The sequence below is a fragment of the Scyliorhinus torazame genome, chromosome 4 (assembly GCF_047496885.1).
Source record: "Scyliorhinus torazame isolate Kashiwa2021f chromosome 4, sScyTor2.1, whole genome shotgun sequence".
NCBI classification, from domain to species: Eukaryota; Metazoa; Chordata; class Chondrichthyes; order Carcharhiniformes; family Scyliorhinidae; genus Scyliorhinus; species Scyliorhinus torazame.
The window spans coordinates 327,548,477-327,575,296 of record NC_092710.1 but is presented as its reverse complement, the minus strand read 5'-3'; the positions used below and the strand labels follow the sequence as shown (position 1 = coordinate 327,575,296).

At 52.4% G+C, this 26,820-nt stretch overlaps 1 protein-coding gene across 1 annotated transcript; it reads right to left on the bottom strand.

The window, feature by feature from the left end:
- Positions 1 to 1,769: 1,769 nt before the first annotated feature.
- Positions 1,770 to 23,395, bottom strand: LOC140411128 (uncharacterized). The gene is made up of 4 exons (XM_072500189.1): positions 23,183 to 23,395; positions 13,123 to 13,252; positions 4,923 to 5,097; positions 1,770 to 3,955 (listed from the first exon to the last, which is right to left on the bottom strand). Exons 1-4 carry the CDS (start codon positions 23,312 to 23,314, stop codon positions 3,790 to 3,792), a joined length of 603 nt encoding a protein of 200 aa, XP_072356290.1. The 5' UTR covers positions 23,315 to 23,395; the 3' UTR covers positions 1,770 to 3,789.
- Between the last annotated feature and the right edge of the window lie 3,425 nt (positions 23,396 to 26,820).

The window sequence follows — 26,820 nt, the reverse complement described above, 5'->3', positions numbered from 1 at the left end:
TCACATCTTTAATCTCCTACCTCCTCTGTCTTCCTCATCAGCCATGGCGCCTGCTTTCCAATTTTTAAAAGCTGAAGTGAACTTTGCCATTGGGAATTCCCTCCCCCGGTGGAGGCGGAGTATCCCGGAGGCCGCAGAGAATACCTGGGCAGGTCCGCTAATGATATGCTGACATTGCTTACTGAACCTGCAGAGTGGTACGCATTGATGTTGCTGTTGAGGCATCGAAGAATTGCAAAGAGGCTTCAACCCGGTGCCCTCCATGATTTTGGCGGCAAGACCGATTCTCCGCCCCATCACGTTTTGTGATTCCGGTCAGTAAAAATGAAACTGACTCCCCAGAGGAAAACCCACAGTCTGGGGATTCGGACAGAATGTTACAGCCAGAAGATTCCTGTTGGTCATCCAACCGGTGGTTCTCAATCCTTCCATACCCTAGAAGGACAGTCAGTTGAAAAATGACTTCAACATCTGGGCACTTATTTTCCATCTCACATGAAACTTCTTTTATTTTTCTCTTCCCCCTCCCTCTCCATGTGTATGTCTTGTGCGTGTTTAGGTAGAGGGTGGGATGGTAAAAAAGGGTCAGGAGGGCTGGAAGTAGTATCTTAGCTGGCCAATATTCAAGTATAATTATTGCCTGCCTTATCTCAAAACGGGTGTTGTGTTTGACTGACAAACCTGGTGCCTGTAAGTCATTGGAGTAGTCAAGGGCCAAGGATCTCAGAAACTTTAAATTAATTATTGGTTAATTGACTTGTGTTAGGACTCGGGGGCCTGTGGGGCTGGAATTGTCCGTGCTCTGGCCCAGGGTGCGTTAACAGACTGACAAACAACTTGTTCATCTCCAGGAACACAGCCAGGTTTTGTGACCAGATCTACTGACACAAAAACTCGGGGGCGCGGTTTGCGTTGTCACTCTGGTAAGGTGTGGCCTGATAGAGCCAGCAAACCCAGCTACACTGAAATCGGGGCGCCACCTTTAAAGGGTGCCCCACTCTGCGGAAAGCCTAATATTTGGGTCAGATTTTCTCAATAAATGCTGTGTGATTGGGTGAATAACTTGCTGCAGTCTAGGCAAAGGGAATTCTCATGTCAGAGCGTTGTCCGAAAAGCTGTTTCTGTGATTAAAACACTGAGACATCCGAGATGCTGACACTAATGCTGTGATATGTTGGGGACTGGTTGGCTGGACAGCTGATTCATGATGTATTAGACCCATGACTTGATTTCAGTCTAAAGCAGCAGTGGTGGAGGTCAATCATGTTCCTCGCAGGTTCCCAGTGGAGACAATCTTCAAGAGCATTCCAAACATCACCGCACTCGGAGTAAAGAAACTCCTCCGTATCTCTGTATTCAATGGCCTTAAATGGCCAATCTGAGATTGTTCCCTGGTTTCAGTTTCCTCGATCTCTCCCGATAAGACTGAAAGAAATTCCAATCAATGGCATTATCCTGCTTTTGTCTCATTGCTGTCCCATTGACAGAGTTAGAAAGACTGTTCAGAGTGGAGTTTGACAGATTGAAGTGTCGGGCTGCACGGGGATGTGAGCTGTCACCTGACCAATATGGAGCTCACTCCCCAAGTGTTGCATCTCTCAATAAATTACTCCCTGTCTCTTCATTCTTTCTCATTCTTTAATTTTACACCTCAATATTTTAACAGAATCATTTCACTGAAATGTGGAGTTTATCGAATATGAAACTAGTGATGTGATCATTGACCCAGATTTATTTCTGAGGAAGAATCTAACACGAGACCAAATGTGTAAATGCATCACCCTCTTTATTTCACAGTGAGAAGACATTCCCAGCAGTTTGAAAAACAAAAGACAAACAAAGACGAGAAGACAATGGTTTATTTACTCCACAAGAGAAACCTGTGAATGGGTCACCTGTTAACAGGAGTCAGATCTGAATCATTCATTTTCTCAATCACAGATTCAGTCTGTCGATATTCCCAATGTCAGCTCCCAGTGTGAGTTTGAGGAGATCTGAACTGAAACTTTATTCCACCTTCAGTCTCTGGATTCTAATTTTAGATTGGGATTCTTGCTCCGGTTTAAGGATCAGTTTTAAGCTGCTTCACGTCAGAGTCACAAAACTCCCACTTCACTTTCCTGACCTGGACCCATCTGTTTCCTGAACCTGGACTGGTCTGAGTCAGACCAAACTGGATTGAGAAACAACCTTTTTAATCGTCCCCAACACAATGTCCAGTGTTTGATTATCAGGAATGACAGGAAGAGGGAATACTTTCCTCCCCATACAGGGAGTCCCCATTAGCAGGTTTCTCCAGTGAGTGTCGTGTTCTTCCTGCAGTGTCCAGTGCCTATTCCACACAGTCTGTTCTATGGCCCATTCCCATTATATTTCAGAGCACAGGAGACAGAACTATTCAAACATTGAAGGAAATTCTTCCAGATGATGCGATGAAAATCTCAGTATTTTACAAATGGTGAACACACTGTCTCTTTACAGTTTAAATATTCCCTTGTCGTTAAATAATTAAATCTGGAACTAACACCGAGTGAGAGAGCCCAGGGACAATCCCACATCTGATCACTCCATGATTTCACATTTAACAGCTTTAATACTCTGTACTTCAATTTCAATTCACTCTTTTCACATCAATTTAAAACATTCTGGTCAGTATGATGGATAAACATGAATATAAACCATCGCTGTGTGAAGATAGAAAATTCTGGAACTGTATCTGTCACTCGGACCATCTCAGTCTCAGTCTGTGCACAATTCATTTAAAGCAAGATAACAGAAAAAGCGAATTACTGCAGTGATTAATCCCCGTTACCCAATAGAGGGCCCACCACCCTGTACAATTGAGTTTTGCCCTGCATATGTGCAGTGTGGAGACGTGTTCAGCAATGAGTTTGAGATATTGAAGGGAAACCTCATTACAAACAATATTAAAGGAAAAAGAGCAGCCAGGACTCAGGGACATTCAAATATGTCAGGGCTGGAGTCACATGGATAGTTAACGTGTGGGTGGACCATCATGTGTTTGCTCCATATTTAGTTGGTTAAGTGAGTCGTTAAGAACATAACAGGGAGAATATGATGTTGTGATGTTTGGTCTCGTTAGTTAAGGATGGATGAACCGACTTTAGTGGGACTGCATTACCTGTTTATTAGACAGATTACACACTCGAGGGACAGAGTGGGAAAGTGGAGTTAAGGTCGAAGATCAGCCATGATCTTACTGAATGGTGGAGCGGACTTGAAGAGTCTCTGTATTTATTTAATTTTGCGAAAGACAAAAAGGTCCAGCCCCTGGTGAGAAGCAAGATCTGTCTGTCCCAGGACAATGTGGAGACAAACTGAACTGGACCTCGAGAAAAAAACATTGTTCAGAATCATTGAGCTAAACAATCAATGGGAAGTGTGTGTGAATGAAGAAGAAATGTTCACTGTTGATATTAATGTGGCTGAATATTTTTGAATCTAGAATAAATGCTGCAGTGTGTGCGGGAGTCAAAATTACTAACTGCCAGTAGAGGGCAATATTGAGAAACAGGGTCACAGGGATTTGGAGACGGAATATTGGTGGCATTGTCCGGAATTCCAATGTTGACACAGATACGTAATCTGTCCGATGAACTGACATTGCCTTCCCTCAAAGGTAAATATATCCTTCTTGAGGTAAGGAGATTAAAACTATGCTCAGTATTCCAGGTTAAACCCAATGGAAAGTTAAACAGTTTTAGAATAGAGTTAAGCACATCTCACTGTTTGATGTCTTGAAAGGTAACAGAACCTTCCAGAAAGCCTTCATTCTTCTGTCTTTTCAAAACCTATTTCCATTAGTCCATTTGTGCTAAAAACAGCGAGGACAAAACGTGCCCTGTTGAAGGGTTGGTTGTCTTCTTCCAAGTCATTCAGGAATTGAATCACGCGTACTTTAATTTGTTCGTCATCAACAACCTCGTCAAAACCCCTGTAACAGAATTAAGAAGAGAGGGATTTAAATTTTATTCTTCCTGATAAAACCTGTTTGGAAACCAAGTTGGTTGCCAGGACAACAGGAACAGGAATTGACCATTCAGCCCATTGAGCCGCCTCCACCATTCAGTTAGTCCACAGCTGTAGTGACATCATCGAGAAGCTCGCCAAATGGACAGACAAGTGATAGAGTTTAATACAGAGAAATGTGAGGTGAAGCATTTTGCAGACTGGATGGAGAGATCCAGACTTAATGGTACAGTTCTAGAGAGTGTGCGGTAGCAGAGGGGCCTCAGGGTGCCCACCATGACTGGAAGGAAAAGCTAACAAGAGGCCGGCATGAACACCATTTACATCCGGTAATGGATATAGAGGGAGAACTGCCCTCCTACCAGGATAGGTTCTCTGCCGTTCTGGCGGGAAAATACACCAGTGTGAGAAACATATTTCACAATATAGTGTGCCAAGGTCGGGATGCGTGGCACTGCCTACAGAGCTCAGGATGGATACCGGCCATAACCCTGGACCCTGGAACACCACAGCAGTGGGTTAGGGGAGTATGTGAACATGGACCTTCCAGATTTGGTGTCCTGGCGGGAGTCCATCCTCCGGCCTCACAATGTTCCTGGAGATCGATCTTCATTTTTCAAGAGGTCCACCTTCTTTTTTCAATGGTGGGTCAGTGTTGTTGGATATCTTTTTAATATAAAATCCAGACATGACGGCGGACTACACACCATCCAGGCCTGAAAACAGCGTAAAACGCCCAGGTGAATAATTAAAGAGGAAGAGTGGGAAGATTCAGAGTGTTTTCCGGAAATCCGCTGCAGCGGAAAACACTCCACGTTCCCGCACACCCCCAGCACGTAGTCTCAAAATGGGAGAATTCCGGCCCAGGTTGAGTGATGTTGATACAAGAGCTGACAGAAAGAAACATCAATCACAATATATCACTCACTTACCTTACAAAGTACACAATAGGAGGTTCTGTTACTATTTTAACTGTCGGATTTGTTGGTTCAGGTGGATTGATGACTTGGGGAACTATCGGGAGAAACACTTTGAATCTCTGTTGTATTGTGCCATTTTCCAAGTATCCATCAGCTCCCCAAGGGGCGGAGACAGGAACAACGGTACCTGCAGACAAAGAAATATCTGTTACAGCGTTAAACTAGGTGGTCAGCTGATGGGAGTCATTGTTCCAGGTGAGGGGCCAGGGTGACTTTGCTGAGATGTGGAAAATGTTGTGATATCACTTTAAGGGAAAATGCAAATGAATAAGTAACCAGGATGTAGAGCAGCATGTGACCAGCATGGTCACACTCGTAGTGTGCCTCCCGACACCATATTTAAATATCAGTCCAGCAGACTCATATCACACTCTGCAGCCCACCTCTCTTCACCGGACTGTGCAGCATGTTCACAACACAGTTGGAAAAGTCTAGCAGCCTCAAGAGAAATTCTGTTCCTCAATCCAACCACCCTCCCCCCGAGCCCATCACCTGTGAGATGCCCATGCCCCACATGGATCTCCACCCACAGCCTCTGGCATCTTTGTGCATCGTCGTCCAGTAATAATAATATAATAATAATAATAATCGATTTTTGTCACAATTAGGCTTCAATGAAGTTACTGCGAAAAGCGCCTTGTCGCCACATTCCGGCGCCTGTTCGGGGAGGCCGGTACGAGAATTGCACTTACGCTGCTGGCATTGTTCTGCATTACAAGCCAGCTATTTAGCCCACTGTGCTAAACCAGCCCCTGAAAATTGTGTGATGTGGAGATGCCGGCGTTGGACTGGGCTGAGCACAGTAAGAGGTCTTTCAACACCAGGTGAATCACCTGAGGAACGAGCACTGCTCCTAAAGCTAGTGGTTTGAAACAAACCTGCTGGACTTTAACCTGGTGTTGTAAGACTTCTTACAGTAAATTGTGTGGTATTCCTTTGACCCCATTGTTTGTGAGCTTCTCATGCAGCCTTATCGGGCTCCAGGTTCCCTTCCCTTGGTCTTCCCTCCATCTTCTATTGTTCATTTTCTTCATCCATCTCCTTGCTTCTCCGTCATCAGCCCTCACGCACCCCCCCCCCCACCCCTTGCATAACCCTCCTTCCACATTGCCCCTCTTGTCTTCGTCAAGCCATCAAAACACCTTCCTGACCCCACAACTCACCTCGCACTCCATCCCTGGTCAAACTTTGGACCTTTGTTGCATTGGCTGCATGAGTCCCACAGCACAGAGCTGTCCAGATAGACACTGGTGTGTGGCACCGGCGGAAGGGGGGTGGTGGGGGGGGGGGGGGGGGGGGAGAAGGAGACCCCTGTACTCGCCAAGCCCAGGCACAGTACTGAACCAGAAACGGTGCCACAGGAGTGTCCATGAGTCCAGCAGCACGGTGCTGTCCGTGGAGACCAGCTCGGCATGGAGTTGGAGGGCAGGAACTGGTCTGCCCCGGCAGAGTGGTGAACAGTGCATCAGGAGCAGTGCAGCACTCTGGCAGTGTTCCATTCACCTCATAATCTCTGGTGAACCGAGGGCCATATGCTCACGCCAACCTTCATCACTCGGGTTTGACACCAATGTGATTTGCCACTGATGTGACGCATAATTGGAAAGCCTGATGGGATACTGGCAGCAGCTGCTTTAATGAGCATTCATGGGCGCAAATGAATGTATATGACATTTACGCCACCTGCCAGCGGGTTGACTGAGCCGCCATTAACACACCATTAGGAGAATTACAACGTAGTTTTACACCAGCGGGTGTTCGACATTTTACCTCCCACCAGATTCACCGCATCCGCCCGGCACTAAGAGAATTGGGAGAATTGCGCCCCTAGTTGAACAGAGCTGTGTGTGATGTTGGTCTCATTCCTCGATTGGATTTATCCATTTAATTGCATTGACTCGCTCTTTTCCCACAGACCGACACACTTTCCCGATCAGTTAAATACTTCTCTTTTGAAATTTAGTCTTGCATTTGCCTCCAGTTCAAACAGAACATTCCAGATCATTGCCGTGACTTCCGTTCTTCCCAGAGTCGGATTTGGAGAGGGTATTCCAAAGATATTCTGGGAAATGACTCGGAACTTCCCAAGTCAGCATTCACAATTGTCTGGAAGTGCTTTTGAGCTGCAAACTATCCAACAAAGCAATTTAAATCGCAAACTTCCCCTTCTGCATTCCGCCGGCGTTTCGCTAATTTGCTGTTTTATTCATTGAATGTGGGCATCATTGGCTGGGCCAGCATTTATTGCCCATCCCTATTTACCCTTCAGCACTTAGAGGAACCACTGAGGGTGGCAAAGGTGCAGAATGTACTCCGGGTGGGAGACTTCACTGTCCATCACCAGCAGTGCCTCGGTAGTACCACCACAGACCGAGCTGGCTGGGTCAGAAAGAACTGTTAGACTGGGGCAGCGGGAGGCAGTGAGGGAATCAACAGAGGGAAAAACATACTTGCCCTCTTCCTCACCAACCTGTCTGCCGCAGGTGCATCTGTCCATGACAGTATCAGTGTGAGTGACGACTGCACAGTCCTTGTGGAGATGAAGTCCCATCTTCACATTGAGGATACCCTCCATTGTGTTGTGTAGCAGTATTTATTTTCTGTTTTTGTTACCTCTGTGCTAAATGGATAAACTGTGAACTGACCTAGCAACTCAAGACTGGGCGTTGAGGAGGTGCTGTGGGTCATCATCAGCAGCAGAATGGTACTCAAACCCAATCCGTAACTTCATGGCTGGGCATATTCCTCCCTCTACCATAACCACCAGGCTGCACAGTGGCACAGTGGTTAGCACTGCTGCCTCACAGTGTCAGTGACCCGGGTTCAATTCCGGCCTTGGGTAACTGTGTGGAGTTCGCTTGTTCACCCCGTGTCCGCATGGGTTTCCTCCGGGTACTCCGGTTTCCTCCCACAGTCCAAATGTGTGCATGTTCGGTGGATTAGCCCTGCTGAAATTGCTCCTTAATGTCCAGAGATGTGCAGGTTGAAAATGAAATGAAATGAAAATCGCTTATTGTCACAAGTAGGCTTCAAATGAAGTTACTGTGAAAAGCCCCTAGTCGTCACATTCCGGCGCCTGTTCGGGGAGGCTGGTACGGGAATTGAACCGTGCTGCTGGCTTGTCTTGGTCTGCTTTCAAAGCCAGCAATTTAACCCTGTGCTAAACAGCCCCAGTGGGGTGGGGTTACGGGGATAGGGCAGGAGAGTGGGCCTGGGTGAGATGCTCTTTCAGACAGTCGGTGCAGACTCAATGGGCCAAATGGTCTCCTTCTGCACTGTGGGGATTCTCTGACTGCTATAACAAATCCAGCGGGTCAACATTGCTTCAATCAAGAGTGCAGGAGAGTGTGCCAGGAGCAACACCAGGTATAGTGAAAAAGTGCCAACCTGCTGAAGCTACAACACAGGCCAAACAACATAAGCAGCAAGTGATAGGCAGAACTAAGCGATCCCACAACCAATGGATCAGATCGAAGCTCTGGGGCGGGATTCTCTGACCCCCCCCCGGCCGGGTCGGAGAATCGTCGGGGGTGGCGTGAATCCCGCCCCCGCCGGCTGCCGAATTCTCCGGCGCCGGGGTTTTGGTGGGGGCGGGAATCGCACCGCACCGGTTGGCGGCCGCTGGCAGCGCCCCCCCCCCCCAGCGATTCTCCGGCCCGCGATGGGCCGAGTGGCCGCCAGTTTTTGGTGGGTCTCGCCAGCATATGTTACGACAGGTACTTACCGGCGGGACCTGGCTCCGTGGGCGGCCTCCGGGTCCTCGGGGGGGGGGGGGGGGGCACGGGGGGGATCTGGCCCCGGGGGTGCCCCCATGGAGGCCTGGCCCGCGATCGGAGCCCACCGATCCGCAGGCGGGCCTGTGCCGTGGTGACACTCTATTCCTCCGCGCCGGCTGGTGTACTGGTTCGCGTTGGCCGGCGCGGAGATGAACCCCCCCTGCGCATGCGCTGGGATGGCGCCAACACACGCTGGCACTCCCGCGCATGCGCCAACTCGCGCCAGCCGGGGGAGGCCCTTCGGCACCGGTTGCGTGGCATCAAGCCCCTTCCGCGTCAGCCGGCGCGGCGCAAACCACTCCGGCGCCGGTCTACCCCTTGAAGGTGAGGAAGATTCCGCACCTTTGGAGCGGCCTGACGCCAGACTGGTTCACGCCACTCCTTCCCGCCGGTTTCCGAAGAATCCCGCTCCAGCAATCTTGCTACATCCAATTATGAATGCTGGTGGATAATTAATAATAATAATAGAAGCATAGAATTTACAGTGCAGAAGGAGGCCGTTCGGCCCATCAGGTCTGCACCGGCCCTTAGAAAGAGCACCCTACTTAAGCCCACAACTCCACCATTTCCCCATAACCCAGTAACCCCACCTCACCTTTCTGGGCGCTAAGGGCAATTTAGCATGTCCAATCCAACGCACATATTTGGCGTGTGGGAGGAAAACGGTGTATTCGGAGGAAACCCACACAGCCACGGAGAGAAGGTGCAGACTCCACACAGACAGTGACCCAAGCCGGGAATCAAACCTGGGACCCTGGAACTGTGAAGCAACAGTACTAACCACTGTGCCTCCATGCTACCCACTAATTTATTAGTGTCACAAGTAGGCTTACATTAACACTGCAATGAAGTCACTGTGAAAATCCCCATGTCCCCACATTCCGGTGCCTGTCCTGGTACACAGAGGGAGAATTCAGAATGTCCAATTCGCCTAACATGTACATCTTTCGGGACTTATGGAAGGAAACCGGAGCACCCGGAGGAAACTCACGCAGTCACGGGGAGAAAGTTTCACCTGGGGTTTCAAGCTGAGGTAATAAGGAGAGATATAAAAAAACATTTGTTTTAAATTAAAAACGAATTAAATGAAATAGAGGTGGAGGGTCAAGCGATGTGTTGTTCCTGCAAGATGTGGGAGCTGTTGGACGCCATTGTGGTTCCCAGTCACCACACCTGTAGTAAGTGTTGGTTGCGTGAGGAACTCTGGCTCAGAGTTCATGAGCTGGAGTCTGAGCTTCGGACACTGCGACACATCAGTAACCGGGAGAGGTATCTGGACACTGTGTTTGAGCAGGCAGTCACACCACTTAGACTAACTGACTTAAATGTGACACGTGGTCAGGGACACAGGGGTGTGGCTGTGAGTGAGGCAGGTAGAGAGATCCAGGAGGTAGGGTTGCAGGAGCCTCAGCCCTTGTCCCTGTCCAACAGGTTTGTGATTCTTGCTCCCTGTGTGGATGGGAATGGGGACTGCAGGGAGAATGAGCAAACTGACCACAGCCCCAAAACGCTGCCACCAAAGAATGGCCAGCTCAGATGCAGGGATCACCCAGGTGGATGGTTGGATGTGCTGCCATGGGCTGGAGTCAGACATTGCCAAACGATGCAGAGCACCAAGCTCATCCCAGAGCGAGTTGTCATTATTCTCCATCCATTTGGCCAGACCCGGTGTTACTGCCAACCCAGGGCCCACACCCCATAGCGAGGGAAGTATGTATCACGGAGGGGGTTGCAAGGGTGTGCAGGGCTTGCGCAGCAGGTGGTTTGTAGGATGGGTGGTGGCCATGGTGTGGTTGGGGGGGGAGGGCGGGGGTTCCATGCCGCTGGGTATTCCCCCGCGCCGGTGAACCTGGAAGCGATTAGAGTGTTCCGTGCGTGGTGGCCTTGGTGGTGTTCATGCCCCTTCCCCACCACATCGCTCCTCTACTTCGAGACGTCACTGAGACTCTATATGCCATCGGGATGACTGGGAAGCATGGTTCGTCGCCATTGCTGTCACAATATGGGAGACGCTCCTGGAGGGACCCTCCATAGTGGTCCAAGCAATGAAGATCCGCTCGATCATGCCCCTCATCATTGCGTTGGTGTCATTGTAGCGCGTCTCCGCATCTGCCTGTAGTCTCTGGATTCGCAACACCAGCCAAGACCACATCAGATAACCCCTGTCACCCAAGAGCCAACCTCTTAGCGGCGGGGACAAGAGTGGCGGGGGAGGGGGGTCTATAGACATCATGAACCGTCAAGAGTGCCAGGATGAAGGTGACATGCACAAAGCTGCATGATGCACATCTCATAGTCACACACCAGCTGCACCTTCATTGAGTGGAGCCCCTTTCAGTTTGTGAAGACCGGCCTGTCATCTGCAGGTACTCGTAGGGAAACACGCATCCCATCGGTCACCCTGAGATCTCACCGATGATGGCGAACCCTGATTCCTGGGCATCATGGTGGGCTCTCTCCATATTGAATTTGATAAATTGTAGCGACTGGGCATATTGGGCCTCAGTGATGTCTCGGAGGCCCTATACACTGACCCCATCAATCGCCATTAGAGGACCAATTGGATGTGGACATCCTAGGGAGGGGATGCTGCGGGGACCTGTAATGGCAGCTCCTGGGAAAGGCATGCTCCCCATTGGACAGGTCAAGGGAAAAAAGGAATGAAGACCTGCCGGTTTAAAATTGTGTGGGAACTCTGGAGTGAAGCACTGCATAGGGTCATCTCCACTCCCACTTGCGCAAGGCCAAGCCTAATGCAGCTGAAAGTGATGCACAGAGCTCACTTAACCAGAACCCGGAGCTGGAGGACAAATGTGTACGGTGCCAGGAATGCCTGACCAACCACGCTCACATGTTCTGGTCATGCCCCTTCCTTGTCTGTACTCTGCAGTTTCGTTGGATTATTGAGTTTTAATTCCCGGATTCAAACCCGGGACCCGATACCTTTACCCAGGGTCTCTAGATTGTTAGTCCAGCGACAATACCACGACGCCACCTCCCCCATCCCACCAGCACTCCTGCTATATTATGTCAGGTCTGTCGGATCATAATATTGGTTTTCCTGTTCGGAACTTCCTTAACGATTGCTGCATTTCCCAATTTTTCATTATCTGCAAATGTTTGTTTTTTTAAAACTTTAGAGTACCTAATTAATTTTTTCCAATTAAGGGGCAATTTAGTGTAGTCAAACTCCACACGGGCAGTGACCCAGAGCCGGGATCGAACCTGGGACCTCAGCGTCATGAGGCGGCAGGGTTAACCGACTGCGGCTCCTTGCTGCCCTTCCACCTGCAAATGTTGACATTATACGTTGCTTACCCAAATCTAGATGAATAATATTCACAAAATGTGCAATAGTCCGAATACTGATATCTGGGGAAAATCACTGTCTACTTCCCCAGTCTGAAAAACAACTGTTCACCACTATTCTCTGCTTTCTGTCACTGGTTCCATTCTGTCTCCATGCTGCCAATCCCTTCCATCGCATGAGTTTCAATTTTGCTGACAGTCTGTTATAAATATAGTAATTTGCAAAACACCTTTTGAAAGTAAACAGACATAATATCAACTGTACACCCTCAACCACCATTAACCATTATAATAACAATCTTTATTATTGTCACAAGTAGGCTTACATTAACACTGCAATGATACTGTGAAAATCCCCTAGTCGCCACATTCCGGCACCTGTTCGAGTCACAGAGGGAGAATTCAGAATGTCCAATTCACCTAACAGCACGTCTTCGGGACTTATGGGAGGAGACTGGATGACCCACAGGAAACCCAGGCAGACAGGGGGAGAATGTGCAGACTCCACACAGGCAATGACCCAAGCCGGGAATCGAACCTGGGTCCCTGGCGCGTGAAGCATAAGTGCTAACCACTGTGCTACTATCTGAATGAAGTTAGTCAAACACGATTCCTCTTGAACAAGGCTGAATTTCCTGCCACTGAGTCTCAGACAGGGGCCAGCATTCTCGCAGCATCCAGTAAACAGAGAGACGCAGTTTATCAGCTTCCACAAGGGTTCATGTCGACTCCAATAGTGGAATTCATACCCAGCAAAGAGCTTTTATTATACTCAGAAAATTCAACAGCCACAGCTGGAGTCAGAAAATGAATTTGGAATCTCACTCCCAGCTCACGTGGAAACGTTCCCAGATTCTGGGAGCATAAATCCTGCCGTTATCAAAGAAGTAGCCCAAATTGCCCTTCAACCCACTAGTCACATGTGAACGAGGAACGCTCTGGGATTGACAATGGTGGAATTCTTTGGTCAGTGTGTCAATCTGTACAGAAAGTTTCAAATGTGACAGGTTAAAGAGTGAACGGTTGTTTTATATTCTATTGTTACTTTGAAGGAACATCTGACATACCTGCAGCATTTTCACCAAGTGAATAATTGGCAATTTTGAACAAGCCGTCATCCACTACAAGTCTCACATTCGATCCAATACTATCTGTTACAACCAATTGGCGAAAGTCAAATTCCAGCTCATCATAACTCTAAAACAAGAAAATAAAATCGATCATCACATGACAGAATTGAACGAGCACCAAAACACCTCAGTGTTGAGAGGACTGTCCCCGATTCCCAGCTGTGGGAGCAGCATTCATGTCCTGGATGGACTGACCTCGTAAAAGGGTTTGGAGTTTTTGATAGAAATCTTGGCATCACCACTTCCAGATTTATTTTCCTTACCCACTCATGCACTCTTTCAACTTTAGAGATGTACTGCACGATGGGCCTCACTCCTTCCCCTTGGATTTTCAATTAAAACAAATATGGAGAATGTTATTGAAGGCCATCTACACTGAATCATGTCCAGTAATTGTGTTTCCCTTTGGGTGTTTTACTGCATTATTTAAGCAGAGAAGTTTCAATGGGTTGGAATAATAATCTTTGTTATTGTCACAAGTAGGCTTACATTAACACTGCAATGAAGTTACTGTGAAAAAACCCTAGTCTCCACATTCCGGCGCCTGTTCGGGTACACAGGGGGAGACTTCAGAATGTCCTATTCACCTATCAGCCGTCTTTCGGGACTTGTGAGAGGGAGCACCCGGAGGAAACCCACACAGACACGGGGAGAACATGCAGACTCCGCACAGACAGTGACCCAAGCCGGGAATCGAACCTGGGACCCTGGCGCTGTGAAATGAAATGAAAATCGCTTATTGTCACAAGTAGGCTTCAAATGAAGATCTGTGAAAAGCCCCTAGTCGCCACATTCCGGTACCTGTTCGGGGAGGCTGATACGGGAATGAACCATGCTGCTGGCCTGCCTTGGTCTGCTTTAGAAGCCAGCTCTTTCGCCCTGTGCTAAACCAGCCCCTGAAGCAACAGTGCTAACCATTGTGCGGCCGTGCCACCCAATTGATCCTCACATCTAGGCACTAATCCAAAATGAAAAGAAAAAATGTCATTAGACCATAAGAAATAGGAACTGGAGTAGGCCTGGCAACTCCTCAAGCCTGCTCCACCAATCAACATCATGCCTCACCTTTAACCCCAACTCTACTTACCCCACGCCATCCCCAGCTGTTACATTATGTTGTTGGTTTGGAGAAGGTTCCAGAACTCCAAAACATTGCTGGCTGCAGACTTTCTGGGCGGGATTCTCCATCGATCGACATCGAAATCGGGAATGGCGATTGAGCAGCGAATCAGTCTTGGCGGAAACATTTAAAAAATATATAAATTTAGAGTACCCAATTAATTTTTTCCAATTAAGGGGCAATTTAGCGTGGCCAATCCACCTGGCCTGCACATCTTTGGGTTGTGGGGCCGAAACCCACGCAAACACGGGGAGGATGTGCAAACTCCACAGGAGCAGTGACCCAGAGCCGGGATCGAACCTGGGGCCTCGGCGCCATGAGGCAGTCTTGTTGCAAACATTATGGCCAGTGCCTCGACAGCGGCATCAATGCGCTCTACTCCGCACATACATTAAACAACGTTTGCATATCATTAGCGACCTGGTTTCTTCGGGATCTCCATGAAGTTCCGCCTACGCTGGGGGGGGGGGGGGGGGGCATTCCCAACAGCGAGGTTCACTTGTGAGGGAGAGAGAGGGGTTAGAACATGAAGAGGCACGGCCGTGTTGGTTTACGGGGATGGGGGGTGGGGAGGGGGGTGGGATGGGAATGACTTACCCTGGGACCGTAAGGCTGCCTATCTTACTGTGGACCCTACTGACCACCACCTTGACCTGTGGTTCTACAGAGTGACAGCGGCCCTACGAGTGCGGTGCCCACACTGCACCACCTCCACACTCCACCCTCCATCCCCCCGCACACACCATCCGCCATACAACACCCCCCTGCAACCGGTCACACCCGCCGGCAGGTAATCACGTGGCCCACCCAAGGGCAACGCCCACAGTAGCTCCTACACGGGGGTGCCAGATGGGGGCCGTGGAGCATACTGCTGGCATGGGAGCACCAACTGATGGTACAACTGGCAGCAGGGTTGGGCACCAGGGCCAGGGGTGAGGTGACAGGGGGAAGGGGACATGCAGGGGCAGGGTCCGCAGCACTAACCCAGTGCACCGTGTAGCCTGCCGGACTGGACATGCCGTTGAATACTCCAGCTGAGTAGCGAGACAGTGAGACACATCTGCCAGATGATGGCACCGCGGGGTTTTGGGGGCGGACACCTGCACCCAGTGGCTGTCAAGGTGATGGTCGCCCTGAACCGTTATGCGACGGGGTCCTTCCAGTCGCCGAGTGGGGCCCTGTCCGGGATTGCACAGACCTTGGTGCACAGGTGCATCTGCGCCATCACGGAGGCCCTATATGCCCAGGCGGCACAATGCGTCCACTTCAATGTGGGCAAGTACCAGGCTGCCCGGGCAGCAGGGTTCGCCGCCATCGCCATCTCCAGGATGTGATCGACGGGGTGCATGTCCCCCGCTCCGAGTACCTGTGGATGACAGGCCTCTCTAAACCAACCGAAAGGTATGTGACCATCAGGTACGCAGCATTCACCCTGCTCCCGATACCCATGCGGTGTGCACGACTCCTTCATCCTGGCTTAAACGACGTAGGCTGCTAAAGCTGCTTAAAATAAGCACAGGCCGCCCACAATGTCTGCCCATTACCCCCTCCCACCCCGCACCATCCCCCTGGCCAGCCCAGTCCAGCCTACCCCTCGCACGCATCAGTCAGAGCACTGAGGCAGGATGTAGCAGTGGTGATAGGTGTTTAATGTGAATGAATATATTCAGGTTTGTGCCCTAGTCCCTATAACTAAACTGTGCCCTGCACCCGTGCCAACTTAACTAGTGTCTAACGTTCTGACCTTCCGGGCCCTAACGCTATGTGTGGTTCCCCAGACGGTACAGCAGGAGTGGAGGCAGCCTGCTGTGATTCCTGCCTGCGGCCTGGGTCCCCGTTGGCAGGTGTCTTTTGGGGCGATTGGGCCTGGATGGGAAAGGTGGCGTGTTGCCACCCATTCTGCTTGGGTGATCCTACCTCCACTTGCTGTACCGGAGTAGCTGTGTGGAGCCTCTTCACTAAAGTGCCCAACCGAGGTGACTGTCTCTGGGAGGGTGGAGGGTGTTGGAGACAGCTGTGACGGGAAGTCTCCGACCCGAACTCCGGGGTGTCCTGGGTCTCGGGTGGAGGGCTGGTGTCCGAGATGCTGTCCCTTTCACTGACCAGCTCATGGGTGGGGAGGGGGGGGGGGGGGGGGGGGCTCCAGCTGTGGCACTGGCTGGGGGTGGGGGATGCCAACTCAACAGGAGGTCCTGCAAGACACAAGGCAAGATGCATGATTAGAGTGCGGGCTGGTGGGAGGGGGTTTGGGGGGCATGTGGGGGTGGGGATGAGGGTGGTGTGGGGGTGGGGGTGGTGTGAGGGTGGTGTGGGGGTGGTGTGAGGGTGGTGTGGGGGAGAGGGTGGTGTGAGGGTGGGGATGGTGTGGGGGTGGTGTGAGGGTGAGGGTGGTGTGAGGGTGGGGGTGGTGTGGGGGTGGGAGTGGTGTGGGAGTGGGAGTGGTGTGGGGGTGGTATGGGGGAGAGGGTGGTGTGAGGGTGGGGATGGTGTGGGGGTGGTGTGGAGGAGAGGGTGGTGTGAGGGTGGGGATGGTGTGGGGGTGGTGGCGGTGTGTGGTTGGTGTGGGGATGAGGGTGTGTGAGGGTGGGGGTGGTGTGGGGGTGAGGGTGTGTGGGGGTGAGGGGGTGTGGGGGTGGGGGTGGTGTGGGGTGGTGGCTGTGTGTGGTTGGTGTGGGGATGAGGGTGTGTGAGGGTGGGTGTGGTGTGGGGGTGAGGGTGTGTGGGGGTGGGGGTGGTGTGGGGGTGAGGGTGTGTGGGGGTGGGGGTGGTGTGGGGTGGTGGCGGTGTGTGGTTGGTGTGGGGATGAGGGTGTGTGAGGGTGGGGGTGGTGTGGAGGTGAGGGTGTGTGGGGGAGAGGGTGGTGTGGGGGTGAGGGTGTGTGAGGGTGGGAGTGAGGGTGGTGTGGGGCTGGTGTGGGGCTGGTGTGGGAGTGAGGGTGGTGTGGGGGAGAGGGTGGTGTGGGGTGGAAGTGGTGTGTGGTTGGTGTGGGGATGAGGGTCTGTGAGGGTGGGGGTGGTGTGGGGGTGAGGGTGGTGTGGGGGTGGGGATGGTGCGGGGGTGAGGGTGTGTGAGGGTGGGGGTGGTGTGGGGGAGAGGGTGGTGTGGGGGTGGGAGTGGTGTGTGGTTGGTGTGGGGATGAGGGTGTGTGAGGGTGGGGGTGGTGTGGGGGTGAGGGTGGTGTGGGGGTGGGGATGGTGTGGAGGTGATGTAGGGTGTGGATGGTGTGGGGGTGGGAGTGGTGTAGGGGTGGGGGTGGGGTGGGGATGTTGTGCGGTGAGGGTGGTGTAGGGGTGGGGGTGGTGTGGCGGTGAGTGTGGGGGTGAGTGTGGTGTGGGGATGTTGTAGGGGTGGTGGTGGTGTAGGGTGGGGGTGGTGTGGGGGTGGTCAGGGTGAGGGTGGTGCAGGGTGAGGGGTTGTGGGGGTGGGGATGGTGTGGGTTGGTCAGGGTGAGGGTGGTGCAGGGTGGGGGGGTGTGGGGGTGGTGCAGGGTGTGGGGGTGGTGCAGGGTGAGGGGGTGAGGGGGGTGTGGGTGTGGTGCAGGGTGAGAGGGTGTGGGTGTGGGGGTGAGGGGGTGTGGGGGTGAGGGGTGTGTGGGGGTGGTGCAGGGTGAGGGTGTGTGGGAGTGGTGCTGGGTGAGGGAGTGGGGTTGGGGGGTGGCATAGGGGTAGAGTGGGTGTGAGGGGGTGTGGGATTGGTGTTGGGGTGAGGGTAGTGTGGGGGTGGTGTTGGGGTGGGATTGGTGAGGGGGTGGTGTGGGGGTTGTTGGGGTGAGGGTAGTTTGGGGGTGGTGTTGGGGTGAGGGTAGTGTGGGGGTGGTGTTGGGGTGGGATTGGCGAGGGGGTGGGAGTGGTGTGGGGTGGTGTGGGGGAGAGGATGGTGTGAGGGTGGGGATGGTGTGGGGGTGGTGTGGGGGAGAGGGTGGTGTGAGGGTGGGGATGGTGTGGGGGTGGTGGCGGTGTGTGGTTGGTGTGGGGAAGAGGGTGTGTGAGGGTGGGGGTGGTGTCGGGGTGAGGGTGTGTGGGGGTGGGGGTGGTGTGGGGGTGAGGGTGTGTGGGGGTGGGGGTGGTGTGGGGTGGTGGCGGTGTGTGGTTGGTGTGGGGATGAGGGTGTGTGAGGGTGGGGGTGGTGTGGAGGTGAGGGTGTGTGGGGGTGAGGGTGGTGTGGGGGTGAGGGTGTGTGAGGGTGGGAGTGGTGTGGGGGTGAGGGTGGTGTGGGGGTGGAAGTGGTGTGTGGTTGGTGTGGGGATGAGGGTCTGTGAGGGTGGGGGTGGTGTGGGGGTGGTGTGGGGGTGAGGGTGGTGTGGGGGTGGGGAATGGTGCGAGGGTGAGGGTGTGTGAGGGTGGGAGTGTTGTGGGGGAGAGGGTGGTGTGGGGGTGGGAGTGGTGTGTGGTTGGTGTGTGGATGAGGGTGTGTGAGGGTGGGGGTGGTGTGGAGGTGAGGGTGGTGTGGGGGTGGGGATGGTGTGGGGGTGGTGCAGGGTGTGGGGGTGATGTAGGGTGTGGATGGTGTGGGGGTGGGAGTGGTGTAGGGGTGGGGGTGGGGTGGGGATGGTGTGCGGTGAGGGTGGTGTAGGGGTGGGGGTGGGGTGGGGATGGTGTGGGTTGAGGGTGGTGTAGGGTGGGGGTGGTGTGGCGGTGTGTGGGGGTGAGTGTGGTGTGGGGATGTTGTAGGGGTGGTGGTGGTGTAGGGTGGGGGTGGTGTGGGGGTGGTCAGGGTGAGGGGGTGTGGGTGTGGTGCAGGGTGAGGGGGTGTGGGGGTGGTGCAGGGTGTGGGGGTGGTGCAGGGTGAGGGGGTGTGGGTGTGGTGCAGGGTGAGGGGGTGTGGGTGTGGGGGTGAGGGGGTGTGGGGGTGAGGTGGTGTGGGGGTGAGGTGAGGGGGTGTGGGGGTGAGGGGTGTGTGGGGGTGGTGCAGGGTGAGGGTGTGTGGGAGTGGTGCTGGGTGAGGGAGTGGGGTGGGGGGGTGGCATAAGGGTAGAGTGGGTGTGAGGGGGTGTGGGATTGGTGTTGGGGTGATGGTAGTGTGGGGGTGGTGTTGGGGTAGGATTGGTGAGGGGGTGGTGTTGGGGTGAGGGTAGTTTGGGGGTGGTGTTGGGGTGAGGGTAGTGTGGGGGTGGTGTTGGGGTGGGATTGGTGAGGGGGTGGGGTGGGGGTGGTGTTGCGGTGAGGGTAGTTTGGGGGTGTTGTTGGGGTGAGGGTAGTGTGGGGGTGGTGTTGGGGTGGGATTGGTGAGGGGTTGGGGTGGGGGTGGTGTTGAGGTGAGGGTAGTTTGGGGGTGGTGTTGGGGTGAGGGTAGTGTGGGGGTGGTGTTGTGGTGGGATTGGTGAAGGGGTGGTGTGGGGGTGGTGTTGGGATGAGGGTAGTTTGGGGGTGGTGTTGGGTTGAGGGTAGTGTGGGGGTGGTGTTGGGGTGGGATTGGTGAGGGGGTGGGGTGGGGTGGTGTTGGGGTGAGGGTAGTTTGGGGGTGGTGTTGGGGTGAGGGTAGTGTGGGGGTGGTGTTGGGGTGGGATTGGTGAGGGGGTGGGGTGTGGGTGGTGTTGGGGTGAGGGTAGTTTGGGGGTGGTGTTGGGGTGAGGGTAGTGTGGGGATGGTGTTGGGGTGGGATTGGTGAGGGGGTGGGGTTGGTGTTGGGGTGAGGGTAGTTTGGGGGTGGTGTTGGGGTGAGGGTAGTTTGGGGGTGGTGTTGGGGTGAGGGTAGTTTGGGGGTGGTGTTGGGGTGGGATTGGTGACGGGGTGGGGTGGGGGTGGTGTTGGGGTGGGATTGGTGAGGGGGTGGTGTTGGGGTGAGGGTAGTGTGGGGGTGGTGTTGGGGTGGGATTGGTGAGGGGGTGGTGTTGGGGTGAGGGTAGTTTGGGGGTGGTGTTGGGGTGGGATTGGTGAGTGGGTGATGTTGGGGTGAGGGTAGTTTGGGGGTGGGATTGGTGAGGGGGTGGGGTGGGGGTGGTGTTGAGGGGGTTGACACGTGTCATGGGGAACCGTAACTAAGCAGGGTCTCACTTCCTCGCCCGCGGCCGAATTCCACTTTGGCGATCTCCGATCCGCCGACCATGTCCAGGGCCTTCTGCAATGCCACAGTGAGGAGGCAGCATTTCCGGTGTTCCCCTGCCGTCTTCTCCCACACGCCGCGTTTGTGTGCGGCCTTCTCCTGGGGGAGGGGGGCAAACAGAAAACAGCGGCGATAGACAGTCTGACACAAGCAGCCCGGGGGGGGTTAGCTGGTGGCCTCAGTGGCCAGGGCACCCAGCCATGGCGGGCGGTATGGGTGCTGACATGTGGGGCAGGGTGGTGACTCGCCCATCCTCCGGAGATGGGGGTGGGCGGAGGGGGGGGGGGGGGGGGTGTCAGGCTACGAGGGTTAGTGCCAGGGTCACAGTGTTGCCTACTCACCGTGATCACCCTGAGGAGGTCCTACAGGTTTTTACGGCACTGCCGGCTGGTCTGGACGGTGTTGTCCACGGCACTGACGGCCTCTGCCACCTGCGCCCAGGCACAGCAAATGGCGTCAGCCGGCAGCCTCGTTCCTGGCCGGGTACAGCGTCAACTGCCTCTCTTCCACCGCATCCAAGTGGGTATCCAGCTCGGCAATGGCAAACTTCGGGGCTGCTCTCCTCGCTGCCACCTTGTTGGCTGGGTGGTGTGTGTGGGAAGTGCAGTGTGTATATGCGGCTGCAGCTTGTCAGCCTCCTGAGTGTCCATCGTGGAATGAGCGAATCTGGCACCGTTTCTCAGTGGAATCGATTGTGTTCCATGTGATGCCGGTGCTAGTCCCTCAACAGCAGCAGAATCAGCCCAGGTCCAGCGCCAGTTTTCCTGTCCACGAATTCTGAGCTGGCGTCAACACTTCGCTCTGGATTCTCTGATTTTGAGGCTATGTCCAGAGGAAGTGTTTAGTTTTACGATGAAAAAGTTGGTCCCGGCGTTCCCGACAGTAACGACCAGACAATTGCCCGATCCGTGGCCATGGACGCGCACGGCGACGACCTGTGCAGTCGCGCCGTACAACATGGTGCCCGCCACGCGCAGATCCGTCCTGCCAGATAGTGTCCCCCTGTAACCTCCCCTTTGTGAGTCACTGACACGGCCCCCATCACCTCCTCCTCCCTTGGGATGCCCAATGGCGACTTCTTGGGATGGGAATGTGGCCGGAGCGAGCTCCGTGGCTCCCCCGCCATCCAGCGCTGCCAGCCCTGTAGGCCCCCTCTCATCTCGACCAGGGTCCCAATGCTCGTGGCCGAGCAGAACAGGGATTGTGCCACCTCCCGCTGGGACTGTGCTCAGGTCAGTCAATGCCCGAGCAATGCCATTGACCTGTTGTGATTGGGCCAAGCTCGGAAAAGCCACTGCAATGTCCAGGTGGCCCTGGTACCGAGGTGCCTGTGACACCCGCCCTGTCATGTGCCTCGGCCACCGTCCACACCCGGCCATGGGAGGCGGTATGGGTGTTGGCATGTGGCGCACGGTGGGGTGCAAGCAGACTGCCGACAGGTGTGATTCAGTCCCCTCTGGGTGGGGTTTATGGGTTTGTGTGGGCCGGGGGTTGGGGTGCATGTGGGGGTCCCTCTATTACAGGGGTGCTTTTGGGGTGTCCCACTATTACAGGGGTCTCTGGGGGGTCCCCCCATTTACAGGGGTCTCTGGAGGGCATCCCCCATTTACAGGGGTCTCTGGGGGTTCTCCCAATCACAGTGGTCCCTCTGGGGGTCTCCTTACCACAGTGGTCCCTGAGGAGGGTGGATTGGGTCACCCCTGATCTTGAGGGTGGGGTGGGTGGTTCCCAGGCAATCTGGGGTTTGGGGGCTGCTGTGTGGTTCAGGGGATGGGGGCCGAGGTGCGGTGTGGGGAGGGGGGGGGCGGGGGGGGGGGGGGGGGGGAGGGGTTGAACCTCGGATGGGCCCTGATGGTCTCTATCATTGTGGCCTTCGTGAGGTGGACATCGACATTGGCCAAGGCGGCAACTTTTCCTCATTGGTCCATGGTGAGCTCCACTATGCCAGGGTCACGATGGTAGACACCACAAATTAACCGTGCCCACGTATTTCCTGGCCGCGGGGACCAGTGAATCACGGGAGGGCAGAGAACAGGGCGTCAGGCCCGTTAAATACATGGACTGGGTCTTCACCACCCATTTGCATTGATTTACTTGCTCCCGCTGGCGTGCTCACTCACTCCCTCACGCCGTCAGCAGGGGTGGTTGGAGTATTGCGTCGGGTCGGCGCCTGCCCAGTCCTGATTTCACCCTGATGCCTGACTCTGCGTTCCATCGGAGAACACATTCCGGGCATCCCGGGACGGAGAATCCAGCCCTTCCAGTCACAGAATCATCCCTCGACCATCACCCTCGGCTTCCTGCCTCTCAGCCAATTTTGGATCCAATGTGTCACTTTGCCTTGGATCCCATGGTCCCTGGTCCCTGACTTTCTTGATCAGTCTGCCATGAGGGACCTTATCAAAAGCCTTGCTAAAGTCCATATAGACCACTTCAAATGTATTATCCTCATCAACACTCCTGGTTACCTCCTCAAAACATTCAATTGTATTTGTCAAGAAAGACCTTCCCTTAACAAATCCATGCTGACTATCCCTGATTAATCCGTGTCTAAAGTGCAGATATATTCTGTCCCTCAGAATTCTTTCTTGGTCCCAACCTTGAATTTGGAAATCATTAACTCTGTGAGTGCCGGTCCGCGGGATGCCTGAACAGCCCGGGGCAGCTATTTCACTATTTATTCCAGTTCACACACTCAGGATTGACAACCCTCCCTGCCTGAGTTAGACAGATTTTTGACAGTAAAATGAGAGTAAAATGTTTTTGACCCAAAAATACAGGCATTAAATAATTTCCACTGGTACAGACATAACACAATGCAGTAAACGTACTTACCCTGCCCAGAATGGCTTCAACGGGTTTAAGACAGTCTTCATCTTGGCAAAAGTTGAGCACTTCTTCTGCCGGATCCCGTGCAGCGAGTTGGTTCCAGAAGAGGACAGACACGGTTAAGAAGATTCTCAGCATCTTGGTGTCGGCTCAGATCACTGGTGAATCCACTGACTGACTCTCAGCACCTTCAGCTCGATCTGCAGTTTGAGCAGAGAGCTCAGAGATTTTTATACTGTTTTCAGGAGATGATTTTGAATAAAGTTTAGCTACAGGACCATCAGGTGCTGAAGAAATTCCCCAGCTAATTAACTATGGAAATGTTTCCTGGTCCCAGTCTTGAATTTAGAAATCATTAACTCTGTGAGTGCTGGTTTCTGGGCAATCTGAACAGCCCGGGGCAGCTAGTTCACTCCTGAGTCCAGTTCACACACTCAGGATTGATCTCACTGCCTGAGTCAGACAGATTTTTGGTGGGAAAGGGAGTCGAGGGTTATGGGGACAGGCAGGAAAGTGGAGTAAAGGTCACAATCAGATCAGTCATGATCTAACCGAATGATGGAGCAGGTTCGAGGGGCTGATTGATCTATTCCAGCTCCAATCTTTTTATTCATTATTCGGACGTGGGTGTCGCTGGTTGGGCCCGCATTTCTTACCCATCACTAATTGCCCTTGAACTGAGCAGCTTGCTTGGCTACTCTTGCTGGGGCATTACAGTGGGGGCAGTTAATAGGAAACCACTTTGCCAGCTGTGTGTGGAGTCGCATATAGGCCAGGCTGGGTAAGGACGGCAGATTTCCTTCCCTGAAGGACAATAGTGAATCAGATGGATTTTTACGACAATCAGCAATAGTTTCATGGTTATCATTAGACTTTTAATTCCAGATTTATTTATTTTTTAATTCAAATTTCACCATCGGCCAGAGTGGGATTCGAACCCAGGACCCCAGAGCATTACCCTGGGTCTCTGGATCACTAGTCCAGTGACAACACCACTACGCCACCTCCTCCACATCTCCTATGATGGTATGACACCAGATGTTGTGATGCATCATTCTCTTATTTTAACAGTGAGAATCCATTCCCAGCTATTTGAAAAACAAAAGACAGACAAAGGCGAGAAGACATTGTTTAATTTACTCCACAAGATAAACCTGTTAATGGGCTGTTAATAGGACCAGTAACCATACATATAATCCCGATAGTGCTGAAGGAGGCCAATCAGCCCATCAAGTCTGCACAGACCCTCTGAAAGAGCCCCCTACCTGGGCCCGAGGCCCACTCCTCCACCCTATCCCCGTAACCTCACCTTTGGACACCAATATTAATAATCTTTATTGTCACAAGTCGGCTGTCAATTTAACATGACCAATGCACATCTTTGGACTGTGGGAGAAACTGGAGCACCCGGAGGAAACCCACGCAGAGAAAGGGAGAATGTGCAAACTCCGCACTGACAGTCACCCAAGGCTGGAATTGAATCCGGTCCCTGGCGTTGTGAGGCAGCAGTGCTAACCACTGTGCAACCGTGCCGCCCCAGGTTGGTTCTCCACTGAATGTAGAGCTGCTTGTACAATGCACAGCACACAGTCGGCACAGTCTGTTTTACAGTCCATTCTCATTAGATTTCAGAGGACAGGAGGAAAAACAATTTAAACATGGAAACGTTTTTTTAGGATGATTAAAAGCATCGAAATGTTACAAATGTTGAATAATAATAATAATCTTATTGTCACGAGTAGGCTTATATTAAGACTGCAATGAAGTTACTGTGAAAAGCCACACTCCGGCGTCTGCTCGGGTACACAGAAGTAGAATTCAGGATGTCCAAATTACTTAGCAACACATCTTTCGGGACTTGTGGGAGGAAACCGGAGCATCCGGAAGAAACGGATGAAGATACGGGGAGAATGTGCAGACAACGCACAGACAGTGACCCAAGACAGGAATCATTCTTCACTATTAACCACCCTACCAATCTTGCTGTCATCTGCAAACTTACTTATCAAACCCCCCATGTTCTTGTCAATATCATTTATACATATAACATATAATAAGGGACCCAGCACTGATCTCTGTGGTACATCGCTGGACATCGACCTCCAGTTACTCAAACAGCCTTCTATCACCACCCTTTGTGTCTAGTTCCTATTCAGATCCATCTTGACAAGCTACCTTGAATTCCATGTGTTTTCAACCTTCTTAATCAATCTCCCATGTGGGACCTTGTCAAAGGCTTTGCTAAAATCCATATAAACTATGGATTTATGGATTTCAACTGTACTTCCTTCATCCAACACTTGGTCACTTAATCAGAAAATACCCATTTATCCCCACTCTATATTTTCTGTCAGTTAACTAATCCTCTACCCATGCTAATACTTTACTCATAACGCCATGCGCCTTTATCTTATGCAGCAGCCTTTTGTGTGGCACCTTATCGAATGCCTTCTGGATTACCTTTAGTCATTGAGATAGAGCATTTGACTCCCTTACGCTTTTTACTGTAATGCAGGGGTATTGGATCTAATTACCCTTTCACTAAACCTCTTCATTCACCCTTACAATATTAAACACCACGCTCCTTTGGCTGTTCACAATAGGCAGAATACAGATTTCACTCAACCAACCTGTGCTTGAAAAACTCAGAACATAATGCCGAACATTAGATGTGTTCCATGGTTGGGCAGCCCTGGCTGAACAATCCCAAGTGTGTCAGGCATGTCACTAAAAACAAATTTAAGATTATCAGCCGGGCTCAGAATATACTTTACACTTGCAAGGAGCTCCATATATTCATACACCGGGATCAATCTCTGCAAGCAGGACAGGACCCAGCAGTGCATCTTTTTAAAAATTAAACAAAACAACATGGAACAACTGCTCCGTAGCCACTTAAAATGGCTAACTCCCGATTTAAAATGGCGAACGGCAAAGGCTGATGGGAAAGTCAGCCAACAAGACACAAACGAGCAGCTGCAGGTTGACTGTTTATTTACCTCTGGAAAGGCCAGACAAGATCGATACCAGCAACCATCAGCATAACAAAACACCCGCCATCTGCATACTAATGAGCAATCCCCGGGAACAATGAGCAACATTTAGACACACAAAGCAAAACCAGACTCTTCGGCGCCAGCAGAAGCCTACACAAAAGGAGGTGAACGACCACCTCAAGACCGCCCATCGATCAGGGAACCGCTCCAGCATTGGAGAAAATCAAACCAAGTGATTGGGACAAAGTCCAATCACTTGGGACCAGGTACAGGGTCCGCCCCGAAAGGCGGGAAGCCCCTGTGGACTATAAGAATTGAGCCCCAAGTTCAAGGCGCTCTCTTCAACCGCTTCTCCAGCTCTCGTCACTCTTCAGCAGCTGGGCAGAACTGTAAGTCTTACTTCAACGCTCGCTACGAGATAGGCGCTCCTAGCTATCAATCTGTACCAACTTCGAATCCCGCAGGCTCAGAACCCGAACGAAAGGCCATTCGTTTCCCTGACCTGGTGGGCCAGTTCCAAGTTAAGTATTGGCCTGTTAGCTGTAGAAGTAGCTTAGACGTAGAATTTGTGCATGAGTAGTGATTACTGTGTATAATAAATGTGCTTTGATTTAAATCTTACTAAGCGGTGTATTGGATTATTGATCA

Excerpts from the sequence above, each read along its gene's own strand:
- LOC140411128 (XM_072500189.1), bottom strand. The coding sequence starts at position 23,314 with ATGCTGAGAATCTTCTTAACCGTGTCTGTCCTCTTCTGGAACCAACTC. Across the intron at positions 5,098-13,122 it reads ACTTGGTGAAAATGCTGCAG|GTACCGTTGTTCCTGTCTCC; the intron begins GTATGTCAGATG and ends CTTTGTCTGCAG. Across the intron at positions 3,956-4,922 it reads CCTATTGTGTACTTTGTAAG|GGGTTTTGACGAGGTTGTTG; the intron begins GTAAGTGAGTGA and ends ATTCTGTTACAG.